At 37.9% G+C, this 14,666-nt stretch overlaps 1 protein-coding gene across 1 annotated transcript in view; it reads left to right on the top strand.

The window, feature by feature from the left end:
• The window catches only part of LOC124555875 (Down syndrome cell adhesion molecule-like protein Dscam2), a 238,007-nt gene that overhangs the window by 121,384 nt on the left and 101,957 nt on the right, over nt 1–14,666 (top strand). The window contains exon 10 of the mRNA XM_047129937.1: nt 180–331. Within this exon, the coding sequence (XP_046985893.1) occupies nt 180–331 (152 nt within the window). The remainder of the gene's footprint in view (nt 1–179; nt 332–14,666) is intronic.

The following is a 14,666-nucleotide window of genomic DNA, read 5'->3' as shown; positions in this document are numbered from 1 at the left end:
GAACATGATGTGGCTATAGAATTACCATTCCAAACCTATTACAATCACCCAGTGTTATATTTTTTTAACTGCAAATTTGACACAATAGTTTATATTACCATGTAAGACAAAGTATATGACTTTGCATCAGTTGTAAGAACATTACCACTAACAATAAAATGTAACTCTCTGCCAATCAGTGAAAAACCAGTGCAAGGCAGCAATGTGAAAATTAATGATGAATGGCAGCTTTACATCAGCCCAGTAAGAGCTTCACATGCTGGAAACTACACATGCTCTGTGGAAAACAAATTTGGGAAAGATGAGATAACATATTATGTGAAAGTTCAAGGTAAATTAAAAAACCATATTTTTATGTGTGTAGAAACTTAACACATTATTTTAAAATATCTTGGAGAATAGTAATTTCTTTTCTGTTTGCTTGAATAATGGTGTATCTTGGTCTCTTTTTTCACGCACATCAGGAAACAGAAATAAAGGAAGTAAGTATTTTTCTTTTCCCATGAACCTGCAGTTTTTAATACTTTTGCTATTGACTATCAATTGTACAGCTTATCTGGCATCATTACTTATAAGTAATATCTCGTCTAAAATCTTCAGGGCTCACCGGTACTATTAACTTAAGTGTAAAATGATCATTTGTTAGGCATTTGCACTGGCAACACAGTGGTTCTTAAGTTTCTCTTGGCATATTAGTTGGTACAGTCCACAGGAGTACTGTTAGTTTATAGTGTCAATTGAACCTCAGTTTCTGGTTTTCAAATGACTAGGGCACGCCAGATTCTGTGCCATTGGGGCAAGACATATGTTGAACAAACAGTGTGCATCATTGTTGCTGGTATTCTTGACAGTGATTTTCACACTTGGCTGATGTATCTTGACAAGTCTGTAGTCACAAAACACTGTTTGTCTGGGACTCACATAACTACAGCACCAGAATTTTAGCACAAATGTTGAAATACTAATACAGCATCGTTACAGACACACACCAGGGGAGTTTCGCCAACTGGAACTGCAGCTGTAGTTCCACCAAGGCTCGATATCCAGCAGTGGGTCTAATTAAGAAGTCATCCAGCAAACATAACTAGCTGGTAGCCAGGGAAGATGAAGTGCCTACATCCATGTTTCTATAGCCACACTGGGTGTCAGTAACAACAGCTGCCAACACAGTCACCTTGTTGGCCTCCAATGTGAGCCTTTGGATGTTGATTGCATAGGGAGTGGCCAGTGAGGGCTGAGTATGTAATGTAAGATGGCCATGCACACCCAAGTCAGTCTGTCAGCTTACCTAATTATAGCAGCATGTCTTTTCATCAAAATAGTGTGCAGCACAATGGATCAGCAGTAAATCTGTGGACTTTTCGATCAGATAGCAATGTTAGTTCCAACACATGATGTTCGCCTTTTTTGGGCACTCTAAATGAAATTTACGGACATTGCACAGCAGATGAGAACTAATGCAACTGGATAAAGTTATTTGTGAGGTTGTCAGGGTGATGTGAATGTCCAAAAACTCACTAGTGACCTTTTCTCCCAGCAAGATCAACTCCTAAACAGTTATGCATACTGTTTTCTGGATAATGAACATTCAGTAATCTTTTTTTTTTAATGATCTTCATAAGACACTGAATACAGTAAAGAACATTTACAGTCTCACAGTTTTGATTGCAAGAATGATGGAGAAAAAGGTATTATGTAGCACAGCTTTATCATAGAGAAAGACAAGGCACACATTTAGGAGGAAAGAACTCCACAGTTGGTTAAATTTTGTTACTGGAAAGTGAAGTTACCCTAGGAAGAAGTGATTTACAAATCCACATCTACAGATTAAGGTTTAGGTCTCTTAGATTCCTTAAATTGAAGGCTGAAATTCCTATTGAGAAAAGACTGAGAGAAAATTCATGTCCTGAGTTTGTGTCCCACCCCTAATAACATCTTTATCGGTGGATCATTGTACCCTAATCTTTCTTCCTACCACCATTTTGAAACAGAAATAGTTATTGGATATTATAGATATAAGCAATTGCTCACTACAATTATAATATACCACAAATAGTTCAACTTTTTACCTATTCCTTAAACCTATGCTATTTGACTGTGTCAATGTCCATACAAAAACTTGAATGTAAACTGTTAATGTTTTAGGATGTTTGCTTGCTAGAAGATGGTCATTTGGCTGAAATCAGTCTGAGAATAGAAAGATTACCCTAACTGGTTTTAGGGGCAAAATGTCATTCATTGTGTGTATCAAGACTTCATAAAGACTGAAAATGGTCATTTGGCTGACATCAGAATGAGAATAGAAAGATTATCCTAATTGGCTTTTGGGGCAAAATGTCATTCATTATGTGTATCAAGGACTGTTGGCCTAATAAGCCAGCTACTGCTGACCTTTTGTGTTGGCAGACTGCTTCACAGTTTCAATCACCTCTCATGTTTTGCTCTTGATAGGAAATGGCTTTCTAGTTAGTATGCTAATTTCTCAGAAACGTATATTTTTCCTGCACTCATTATGATGTTTTTTCACTATTAACTTGCTGTTTTATCTGCCCACACTTGAAGCTGTCTTTGTAGACTCCAGGTGTGTGCAGCGTGCCAATAGCATCCTTTGTGTAGCTTGTCACATTTCTGATTTTGTTGCTGTTTCTGTTGGTTATATAACCCTTTGAACACACATTCCAGGTGCTAAATGGCAACCTGAAAAAATATGTCATTCTTAGCAGACGCCCTTGATATGGAATTATTTGTATATTCAGCTTCATGAACAGAGAAATGATTGTTAGCTAATATGAGAATACAGGCTTTCTGATTGAATTTTAACTGCTGTCATTTTTCTGGTTTATCAACTGAATACAAAACATAAAGGTACAAGAAGCATAAGATATGCAGTGATAGCCCTGGGACTTGAAGGTCGACTATTACCATTTCTGCTGTCACCATCTACATCTATGTATATACACTACAAACCACAGTGAAATGCATGCCAGAGGGTACTTAACATTGTACCACGTGTTAGAATAGCATCCCAATCCAACTGTATATGGATCATGGAAAGAATCACTGCTTAAATGCCACTGTGTGCTAAGTAATTGCTCTAATTTCATCTTTGTAGTCCTTAAGAGAATTATATGTAGGGAACTATAAAATTCTCTCAGTTCTTCATTAATAACAGCTATAATTTGCATAATTGCACTGTGAAATGGTGTGACCATTGAGTGCACTAAAACAATATTATGTGTCTCAGCCACAGTATTTTTTGCTTTCACGTTGTGGCTTTCACCATTTTCAAAAGCTACAAAAATACATAAATGGCTATCAGTGAAGGAACATTATGATAAAACCAAAGGATGAACATTACACAGTGAAATAAAGCAGTCATCAGAAATACATAATATCATTCATGTGTAATAAACCAAATAGATCTGTCCAGTTTGAATACAACCTTAAGCAAGCAAGTTCAAAGTGATTTTTATACTACAATGATAGTGTGAAGTGAAGAAAGCTGCAAGGTTGCATTGCAGTCACAGCAATTTTGAAACTCCATAATTTTTTATGTAGAAAAATAATGTACAATTAATGAAAATACTAACCTTTAACAGACAATAATTTTCTTTGGTTCAGCTATTACATAATAGAGCTAATTTTACGTTACATAAAACAATGTAGGAATTCAGTGCATATGATCAGAACTATGTGATGCTATTTTATAATTACATGTGACATAATGGACAATTATTACAAAACTATGAACTGTGAATGATATACAAACCAGTATCTAAAAGGAAGGTATCTGAGACTAAAAATATTGCTAAGAATATATGAGTAAATGTAAAACAAATTATGGTGTTATATGCAAGTCAGAAAGCATACATTTATTTGAAAAATGTGTAAAAATATAATAGGAACACGTGCAGTAAAACCTAATCAGCAACGTAAGGTAAAACAATGACGAAACAACAGAAAGTTCAAGTACAGAGACACAAAACTCTAGTAAATGTAAATATGTATTTCTGCTCACAATTTCTAATGAAACTAAGCTTGTATACCAAAATACTGAATTTTATAAAATTTCATTTCTTACATAATTAAAAAATCCTTGAACGTTTATTCATGATTAAAGACCAGAAAGATTATGTTTATTAAAAATTAAAAATATATTCAATAAAAATAAGCAATAAAAAACAAAGGAATGGTGGCCAGAATTTGCATGGATTTCTTGCAACAGACATTTCCCGGTAGAGTAATTTCCCATTTTGGTGATATTGTCTAGCCACCTTGCTCACCTGAACTTTCATGTGCAGACTTTTTCCTTTGGGGCTACCTGAAGCAAGAAGTGTTCCAAAAACATTGTGCCACCATTCTTGAGTTGAAGGATCACATCAGAACTACCGTTGGCAATGTCCCAAAGAATATGTTATGCTGAGTTATGGAAAGCTTCCAACACTGATGAATGTGTTGTGCAGAGGGGGCATCATTTGACAGGAGTCATATTCAGAAAGTAACCCACACAATGGACAATGACTTACACATTAGTAAATGGCATACCTTTAACTATTAATGGACATTAGAGGTAATAAATTAATTACAGTTACTGCCTATTGGTATGTTTTTAATATCCTACTATGAACACCACCACACCCTGTATATTGAGAACAATAAGGGACCAAAGACTGAACCCTGTGGGACACTGTTCTTGATACCTCCCCAGTTAGAGGACTCCACTGGTTTTTGCAGACAACCTGTACTGTTAATTTCAACCTTCTGCATTCCTCCAGTTAAGTATGAATTAAACCATTTGTGCACTGTCCCGCTCATACCCCAATACAGGTACTTAAGCTTATCTAGAAGAATTTCATGATTCACACAGTCAAAAGCCTATGAGAGATCACAAAATATCCCAATGGTTGATGTTTGGTTATTCAGTGCATTTAATATTTGATCAGTGAAAGCATATATAGCATTTTCTGTTGAAAAGCCTTTCTGAAAACAAAATTGACATTTTGTTAGTACTTCATTTTTACAAATATGTGATGCTACTCTTGAATACATTACTTTTTCAAGAATTTTGAATAAAGCTGTCAGAAGTGAGATTGGGCAGTAGTTGTTAGTATCAGATCTATCCCCTTTTAACAAAAACATATTTCAGTCTCTCTGGAAAATTGCCCTTTCAGTGAGCTTCTGAATATATGGCTGAGAATCCTACTTATTTGTTGGGAACAAGCTTTTAGTACTCTGTTGGAAATGCCATCAATTCCATGTTTGCTTTTACTTTTGAGTGAATTTATTATTTTCCTAATTTCAGTAGGAGAGGTGGGTTGAATTTCGATTTTATCAAATACTGCCTTGTATTATCTAATGAATAGCTGGATCCTATTTTCTCTACAACACTTAAAAATGATTATTAAAAATGTTTTCTACTTCTGACTTCTTGTTAACAGACTTTTCATTGTGTTTGATAGAAATGCAGTCTTCCTGTGCTCTCCGTTGCCCTGTTTCCCTTTTAACAATATTCCAAATTGTTTTAATTGTACTATCAGATGTGCTAATCTCAGACATAATGCACATACTTCTGGACTTTTTAATAACTTTTCTTAATACAGTGCAGTAGTTTTTATAGTGTTTCACTGTTTCAGGATCATTACTCCTCCTAGCTATAAGATACATTTCCATTTTCTGTTTACAAGATATTTTTATCCCTTTAGTAAGCCATGGCTTTTTACAATTATATTTCACTGTTTTCTTGGGGAAACTGTTTTCAAATATACTCACAAAGGTATCATGAAATAGGTTAAGTCTTAAATTAGCATCATGTTCCCTACACACCTCATCCCAGTCTACCTGTTGCAAGCTTTCCCTAAAATTTTGAATTATTAAATCATTAATTGAATGCATTACTGTATGGAGCTATATCATATACCAGAACTAGCTTTGCATCATGATCAGTTAGACCATTCTTAACAGGAAAAGTTTTTATCTGGTTAAATTTATCTTGGTCTATGAAAACATTATCTATCAGTGTGCTGCTTTCCTGTACCACCCGAGTAGGAAAATCAATAACTGATGTCAAATTGAAAGAACAAGGTAATACTTCAAGGTCAAGCTTCCTATCGGACACTTTCAGAAAATCTTCATTGAAATCCCCACAAACAATAATTTACCTTCCTCTGTCTGACAGATAGCACAACAAAAACTCCAAGTTTTTCAAAAATAGTTGAAAATTTCTCAGTGGGGTCTGTACACGGCTACAGTTATAAAAGCGTCATTATTTAGTTTAAGCTCACATGCACATACTTCTGTATGTTGCTCAATGCAAATTTTTTTAATTTCCAAATTTTTCACACTATGACAGATTTTAACATACAACTCCTCCTCTCTCCATAGTGTCTCTTGTTACATGTGCTGAAAGCTTATATCCACCTACATTTACCATTTTCATACCTCTTACTATATGATGTTCATACAGGAATAGTATATCGATTCCTCCCTCAGTTTCTAAATCTTCTACACAAACAAGAAGCTCATCTACTTTGTTTTTCAATCACCTGATATTCTGATGCAATATCCTAACATTATTTTTCACTGTGCTTTTATGTGAATCTTGTGACATACTAACATTATTTTTCACTGTAATGTTATGAGAATCTTGTGATATTTTCACATCTCTAGTCCCTGCTGTCTGAATTTCTCATTAAGCTTAATTTCAATCAATGTATGATGGTTGGTCACTGATCTTAACCTAAAAAAGTACGCCCTGAGCCGCTATCATCCCAGCCAGTTTACACTTCCCTTTCCTATTGAGATGCAGGCCATGTCTTGTGAAGTCCCAGCTACCAATACCATCAACAGCTACCAAACCTATGCCTGACAAAGTAGCTGCCCAAATTGGCTGATCTATACAATGAAGGCTTTCACAACCGGATGGTACTGTTGTTGATAATTCTTCTGGGTTATATGGCCATGGTGCATGGAATTCTTCTATTCCTTACATGAAACTTCCAGAAGTCTAACTGATTTCGAGACATTCTATTCTCCCCCTAGAGTCTTCTAATCATACAATGAAGGCTTTCACGACCGGATGGTACTGTTGTTGATAATTCTTCTGGGTTATAAGGCCGTGGTCCATGGAATTCTTCTATTCCTTACGTGAAACTTCCAGAAGTCTAACTGATTTTGATACATTCTCCCCACAGAGTCTTCTAATATAAGAATGAAGGCTTTCACGACCAGATGGTACTGTTGTTGATAATTCTTCTGGATTAGACTTCTGAAAGTTTCACGTAAGGAATAGAAGAATTCCATGGACTACGGCCATACAACCTGGAAGAATTATCAACAACAGTACCATCCGGTTGTGAAAGCCTTCATTGTATGATTAGAAGACTCTACGGGGATAATGTCTCGAAATCAGTTAGACTTCTGGAAGTTTAATGTAAGGAATAGGAGAATTCCATGGACCACGGCCATATAACCCGGAAGAATTATCAACATCAGCTGATATAGCTCCACATTGATCCTCCTGATAGAGCTCTTCAATTGGGGCCGATCATACTGCATGAAAGCAGGGAACCAAGCCAACATTTGTATGGTTTGTTGCAGATGCCATTTTTACCAGGTCGCAATATTGTAGCACTGATCCCTATCAATACTGTTTCCCACTCCACCCACAACCACAACATGATTCTGCTTTGTAAAACCCTTGCACAATGATCCTACATCCTCTATCACTTGGCTAAGACATGCATTGGGCTTGAAAATACTTATGACCTGGTACCTGTCATGTAATTTTTCCTGCAAGATGTGGCCCACATCTCTTCCATGGCTACTAACTAACAAAAGAACTTTCCTCCCACTTTCTAATTTTTTGCAACAGTTAGTTTCCTAGTGAAAGTCTGTTGAGTGCTAACTACACTTACATCTACTTGAGTCTCTTCCTTAGTTGACTGAGGTATCAAGGTAAATCTCTTGTTTGTGCCAATGATGAAACTGTCAAATACTGTTCTCTTTCTGTGGCCCCTGTTCCTTGCTACCACTTCCCCCCTTAACCTCATCAGTTCCTCCCTAGCACTATGCAGTTCAGCCTGAAGAGCTCTAATCTTCTGCTATTTTCCTTTCCCTTGAACATAATCTGCAATACCATGGAAGAGACCCCTTTACTTCCCCCAATTCCCATGCCACTACATTCACCCCAATGTAACCATCTGCCACAACAACTGCACAGAACCTCAGAACTGACTTTCCTACAGTAGCTCAAACACTTCTTGCTCATGGTTGTTTACAATATTTTTACAAAATTTATCTGGGCAATAACAGTAATATTCTATTAACTACAGGTCACAAGAGTCACTAAAGTTATACGGAAGACTAATATATGTGTATATTATTAATATAGTAATGTAATGCAGTTAAACTAACGTCAAAAATCAAAACTTGTATACCCGAAAAATTAGGTCTAAGATCGTGTATGCATGATATATACTTTATGCATTTTGAAGGGAAATAAAAGATAGAACTTAAAACCTTCAATTCCTTGAGTAGCTACAGCACTACTAAACATATGTGTAATGGAAACAACCTAAATTCTTCATTTAATACTTAAAGAAATGTCTTAAATTTGTATGTAAACCAACGTCTAAAGTACGCGGGTAATGGCCCTTAGGTTATGTTTATGTTTTTTTCGAGAAATACTTTGAAACAAGTCATACCTTCAATAGATAATATAAAACAGACTCTAATTAACTTCTTTGTGGTGTAATGTTAATGTAATTGACAGATGAACAAATGGAAAATGTCTGTTAATGCTTAGTATTTCATTAATTATGCATTACTTTTCTATTTCAAAAATTATGTTGTATCACAATTGCCATGACTGCAATGGAACCTAGCAGCTTTCTTCCCTTTACACCATCACTGTACTGTAAAATCAATTTGATTGTCTAACATAATTTCCTTGATGTGGGCATAGGAGATGGGAGGATGATGAGAAGAATAAGCACTCAAAACAAATAATTAATATTGAATCTTTGTACAGACTGACTTTCCTAGCTGAGGTGCTTCCCTGAAAAGTCCTGTCACTTTTCCATCTAGTAACTGAAACCCTTGTCTCTATATAGGATCAACAGAGCCTTGCAGCTATCTAATTCTAGCCCAGCAACATCAGCCTAACACTCTGGCTGCCTCTGTCCCCACCTGTCTTCACTGAAGCTGTTTGTTTCTCTCTGTTACTGCCTGCTATGAATCTCCACTGGACCCTCAGTCCTAGAATTTTGTTCACATTTCCCTATAGACCCCACCAGTCCCTGACATGACTTTGCATCTGAGGCATCATTGGCTATATCACTTTTAGTGGGAGAGTTAGGATGCTTTTTGCTATAAGTCCACCAAGTCCATCCTAGGCCTTCCATTGAGTTCATATGGTGTATTGTTGCCTCCACCACAAAATTCGCTCTCTTTTTCTCTCACAGCTTAGTTCACACTCTTGCAATTATTGCCTTTGGTTCATTAATTTTATCATCTAATTTACTTTAACTGTCTAAGATTGTTGCCTCATTAATTCTGCCCTTATCTCTAAATGCCTCTTGTGTCACTCTCCTGACCTCTATAGCCAGCCCAGGTGCATGTCTTTTTCACAGTAGGCTGCACAAGCCAGCGCCAGTTGCCCAACACGTGCAGTCCTTGTGGCTTTTCATGCCGCACTCAAAGTTCCATCCATATTCTTACTAATTCTTAAGATTGTTCACAAGACATGTCTTTTTGGCTATGGACGTGACAATGTGCACAGTTATGCATTTTTCAACATTTAAAATTGGTTTCCAATCTCTACATACTTTCAAATCTTAACAAGATCTGATTGGATAACTCTGCAAATTTTTCCACACTGCACTTTATTACAGATAACTGCAGCAATTTCAAACTGTTAGGGTTACTATTAAAACTGTTTGCCAGATCATTACTATACAACATGAACAACAAGGGTACAATATAGTAAGAAATGCTTGAAATTACTACTGTTTATTATGATGACACGTTGTATCTCCTACCAAGAAATCATCAGTCCATTCACAAATTTTTTTCAGTAGCTCATATAATCTCACTTTTCTAAGTCATTAAATACCACATCCACATGAGTGTCTTGACCCATGGCTTTCAGGATGTCATGTGAGAAAAGTGAGACTTGAGTATCACTTGTAATTCATGCTGGCTGGCATGGATGTCATTCTGTTCAAGACACTTCATTTGTCTGATGTCACAATGTATTCTGGGATTTATCAACACATGGGATTAGAAGGCAGTCTTGTGGATCACTTCTGCTATTCTTGTTGTTGACTGATGTGACCTATGTTTGCTTTCTATCACTGGGCACAGATTTTTGTTCAAAGAAAATATTGTATATTATAGTTAAAATGAAAGCTAACTGACCTGAAAATTCTGTACAGGATTGGTTTCAGTCATAAACTGGGGCTTGTTTAATTTCAGAATTTTTTTAGCTAATTTGAAGCCACTAATATTAATATCTACATCATTCATATTTTCAATGGCATGAGAAGTAAACTGGGCCAGTAATACATAACTTATTTAATAAAGGAACACTGGAAAATGGAGTTCAGCATTTATACTTTTGCTTTGCTACTCTCAACTGTAGTTCCCATGTCAATCTGTGAGTGTCTGGACACCAACTGTGGCGCGACAGACAAGCTGGAGAGATGACCAGAGATTCTTTAGATTTCATGAGATATCTTTTGATAAGATTCTGCTAGTATAGTTATAAAAGCTTCACATATTTCCTTTTGAAGAACCAAAAGTGTTTCATCTAGCACTTCTCTTCCTGTAACTCTATTCTTTTTTTTATGCTTACTGTGCTGTAATCCCTGTTTCTTTACAGTGACTGTATACCACAGTATGTCTCCCATGTCATGAACTGTTCTGCTACATCCATATCGGTGCAGTGCGTCATCAGCTACTCTTATAAATTTGAGATTAATTCCTTTACATGCCCCTACCCTGAGGAAAATATTTTGACTTCTTCTTTAAGTTATGACTTGTATCTGGCCTACGGAACAAGTAATTCTTCCTACTTTTTTTGCTGCCCTTTGTACTTTATAAATCATTGTTGCTACAGCTGCCTCTTGGTCACTGATGCCAGTTTCAATATAGACATTTTGGAGAGATCAGATTTATTTTTGTTGCCTTTAGGCGTAAAATATTTTGGACATGAATGGGTTTCTGCCCGTCAATCTAGATAGTTTTCGCAGAATGCATTTAGTGGCATTCTGGAGGATATCTAGCCACAACCACCACTTACAGTACTGAAATTACACCAATCAATTATTGGATGATTAAAATTATCAATGATGACAGTATCATTGGGGAACACAAATACTAGCAAACTGAATTTTATTTCTAAAATTTACAGTAACATATTGGGTGAGTCTGCTGGTTTATAGAAAGATCCAGTTACAAATTTTTACTCACCCTTGATACTAAGTCTTGCCCATACAATATCACATGCAGCACCTGTTTCTACCCTTGTGAATCTCAGGTTTTTCTCTAATGCAACAAATACACCACCTCCATTTCCCATTAGAATGCCCTTTCCGTATACACTTAGATTTACCCCAGATATCTAACTGCTGTCATTTTAGCCAGCTTTCTGTATCTCCTATTATAAGCGCTGCTGCTTTCTAGAGCACTTCAAACCTGCGCACTTCATTGAGAATGCTTCAGCAGTTAAATACTAAGATTTTCGTACTATTGCCTGTTGTGAGCATTACATTGGATCTTACACAGAAATCTCTGGGCCTTTTACAGCTATCTTTACCTGGAGTGATGAAAGAGTCAACTAACCTAAAAAGCCCTTGTGTGCACCCCACACACAATCAGCTACATGGGTAGCAACCACTCATGTGTAGCTCACCCCTGAACATTCACTGACACTACAGTTTTCAACCCTACAGTTTTCAGAGCAGCATCACAAGTCTAGGAAGTGGCAGAGTAGTTTGTCATAGAACTTCTAAAGTCTCTGCTTCAAACTTTCCACTCTGCTCAGATCCAGGGACCCCTAATAAATTCTGGGGAAAATGCTGTGGATAATGAGCTGCTTTGAAATTCTCTGAGCGAGGCTTGTCTTCTCAATCTTCTCTGTCAGTTGCAGGAATGTTTAAAGTATTACTTCAAACAGTGGAAAATCCAGCTTGGAATACAAACAATATAAGGAAAAGATAGATTACTGCTCACTATGAAGATGACATATTGAGTTGCAGACAGGAACAACAAAAAGACACTTACACATTAGCTTTTGGCGGAAGCCTTCATCAGAAAAGGTAAAACACACACACACGCACACACATATTCATTCATTCACATGAGGAAGCACAACTCATCCATTCCTGATCACCATCTTCGTCAGCTCAGAACAAAATGCAGCTGTCATGTAGAATGGAAGCAGCAGTCTGGAGAGGGTGGGGAAGGGGAAGGAATAGCAGGGTTTGGGGGGGGGGGGGGGAGGGGGGAGAAGAGCACTACGTGGTGGAGTGTGGAGGGACTAGACCACCAACAAGAGCAGCATCTTGAGGCTGCGGGACAGGGACTGGGGGAGGGGAAAACAGGGAGCAAAAAAGGAGAGGAGCAGGGAAGGGGAAAGACAGATGGGTGCACTGGCAGAGGGTAGCACACATAGAAGGTGAGAGGCAAGAATAGAGAGGAGGTGATGAGACAGGAGGTGAAAACTGTTGGGTGGTAGGTGTGGGGACAGTAGGTTACTGTAGGTTGAGGCTGGGATAATTTTGAGAGCAGAGAATTTGCTGTAAGTATAACTCCCATCCGTGTTTTCAGAAAAGCTGATGGTGGAGCAGAAGATGCAGATGGCTCAGGTAGCGAAGTAGCCACTGAAATCAAACATGTTGTGTTCACACCTTCTTTGTGTGCCACCCTCTGGAAACTGTTGGGCAGAGGAAATGGGGACAGCAGGTTACCATAGGTTGATGCTTGGATAATTTCAGGAGTGTAGAATGTGTTGTAAGGATGACTCCCACCTGTGCAGTTCAGAAAAGCTGATGATGGAGGAGAGGCTCTAGATGGCTCGGGCAGTGAAGCAGCAATTGAAATTAAACATTTATGTTCACATCCTCTTTATGTGTCACCCTTGCCAATGAAACACCCCCCCCCCCCAAATCCCCCCTCCGCCCTCATTCATATTCCCTCGTGCTCTTCAGTTTTGCTATCCATTCCTCCTCCCCCCTCCCCATGGCCTCCTGACACTGTGCCTGTTGGCAGTCTAGTCCCTTCACACTTCACCAGACAGTGCTCTTCTTTCCCCCCACCTGTACCCTGTTATCACTTCCCCTTCCACATTGTTGCTTCCATTCTACATGTCAGTTGCATTCCTGTCCAAGCTGCTAGAGATGGTGGTCATGTCTGTGTGAGGTGTCCTTGCTTATGTGAATGAATGTGTGTGTCTTTCATTTCTAAAATAGGCTTTGGCTGAAAGCTAATGCATAAGTGTCTTCTTGTTGTGCCTCTCTGCAACTCAGTATGTCATCTTTATGGTGATTAGCAATCTAACTTTTCCTTATAGTGTTGAAGCATTACTTCAGAACCCAGATGATGGGCATCATTTATTCCAATGGAGAGTACAGACTGCAGTTGGTTGCATCCTGGTCCCTCAATGATGCTGGAACAGTCACTCCAACATATTCAATTTGGCTTCCATTCATACACAGCTAGTGCAAAAGGTGATCCTTCTGATCCCTTGCTTCAGTTTCCATAGGGCATATCATTAGTCACTGTAAATTCTGATAGTTAACAGTCCTGTACACTTTTGTGATTTCCTTTCTGCAGTACATGACACAGCAGGCTTCCCAATAGGTGAAGTGTGTTTCATTGGCTCATTTTAAGTTTCTGTGGCAGGCAGTACCTTGAACTTGTTGGTTAGAGAGATGAATGTAACATCCTGGTCCCTGCCTCCTCTGTACAGTCCCCTAGACCTGTCACCAATGCATCACTCACAGTCAAATGGAAAAGCACTGATAGATGTTCCACATGCTGCAGAGGAAACAGCATCCATTGAAGAGGGAAGTATTTGAAGTACCTTTGGTATCTCTGATGCATGATCCTGGGCAACTCGCCCAACACCTCTATTTGAAGCAGCAGCCACTTCATCGAGAGTAGTTGGAGGAATTTCGAGCTGCTTATGAAAAGGAACCAGCTCATCCGATGCCCAACAACAGCACTCAGAGTGAGGCTGCATTTTTACTAGTGCAGTTTGTATCTGAACACTAAATAAATAACTTTAAATTAGCCTCACTGGCATTATTTCAATTTCAGGATCTGTTGCACTAAAAGGATAGCAAATTCCTTTCAAGACCTGAGGCAAAGAACACCCAATGATATGGTTTGTGTAAATAACAAGAGAAAAATGAGGCATCAAATTTACGCATATCTTAAAGATAACTGTATGCTGTACTTTTGTTGAGGTTACATTCAGTAACAGAGTTGTGTAACAATTGGTAACAATGTCGATAACAGTGCAAATGTATGACAAATATTTTCAGTATGCACTACTGTTGAAGGGGAAACTAAATGTGACATTTCATGGCTACAATAAGCACAAAACACTGCAGCAGCTGAATTCGTACTGTAATCATAAAACTTCAAGCACTGACTGAGAGGAA

Source organism: Schistocerca americana, chromosome X (genome assembly GCF_021461395.2).
Source record: "Schistocerca americana isolate TAMUIC-IGC-003095 chromosome X, iqSchAmer2.1, whole genome shotgun sequence".
Taxonomy (NCBI): domain Eukaryota; kingdom Metazoa; phylum Arthropoda; class Insecta; order Orthoptera; family Acrididae; genus Schistocerca; species Schistocerca americana.
Note: the sequence above shows the minus strand (reverse complement) of the source record. Positions and strands in the feature narration are given on the sequence as shown.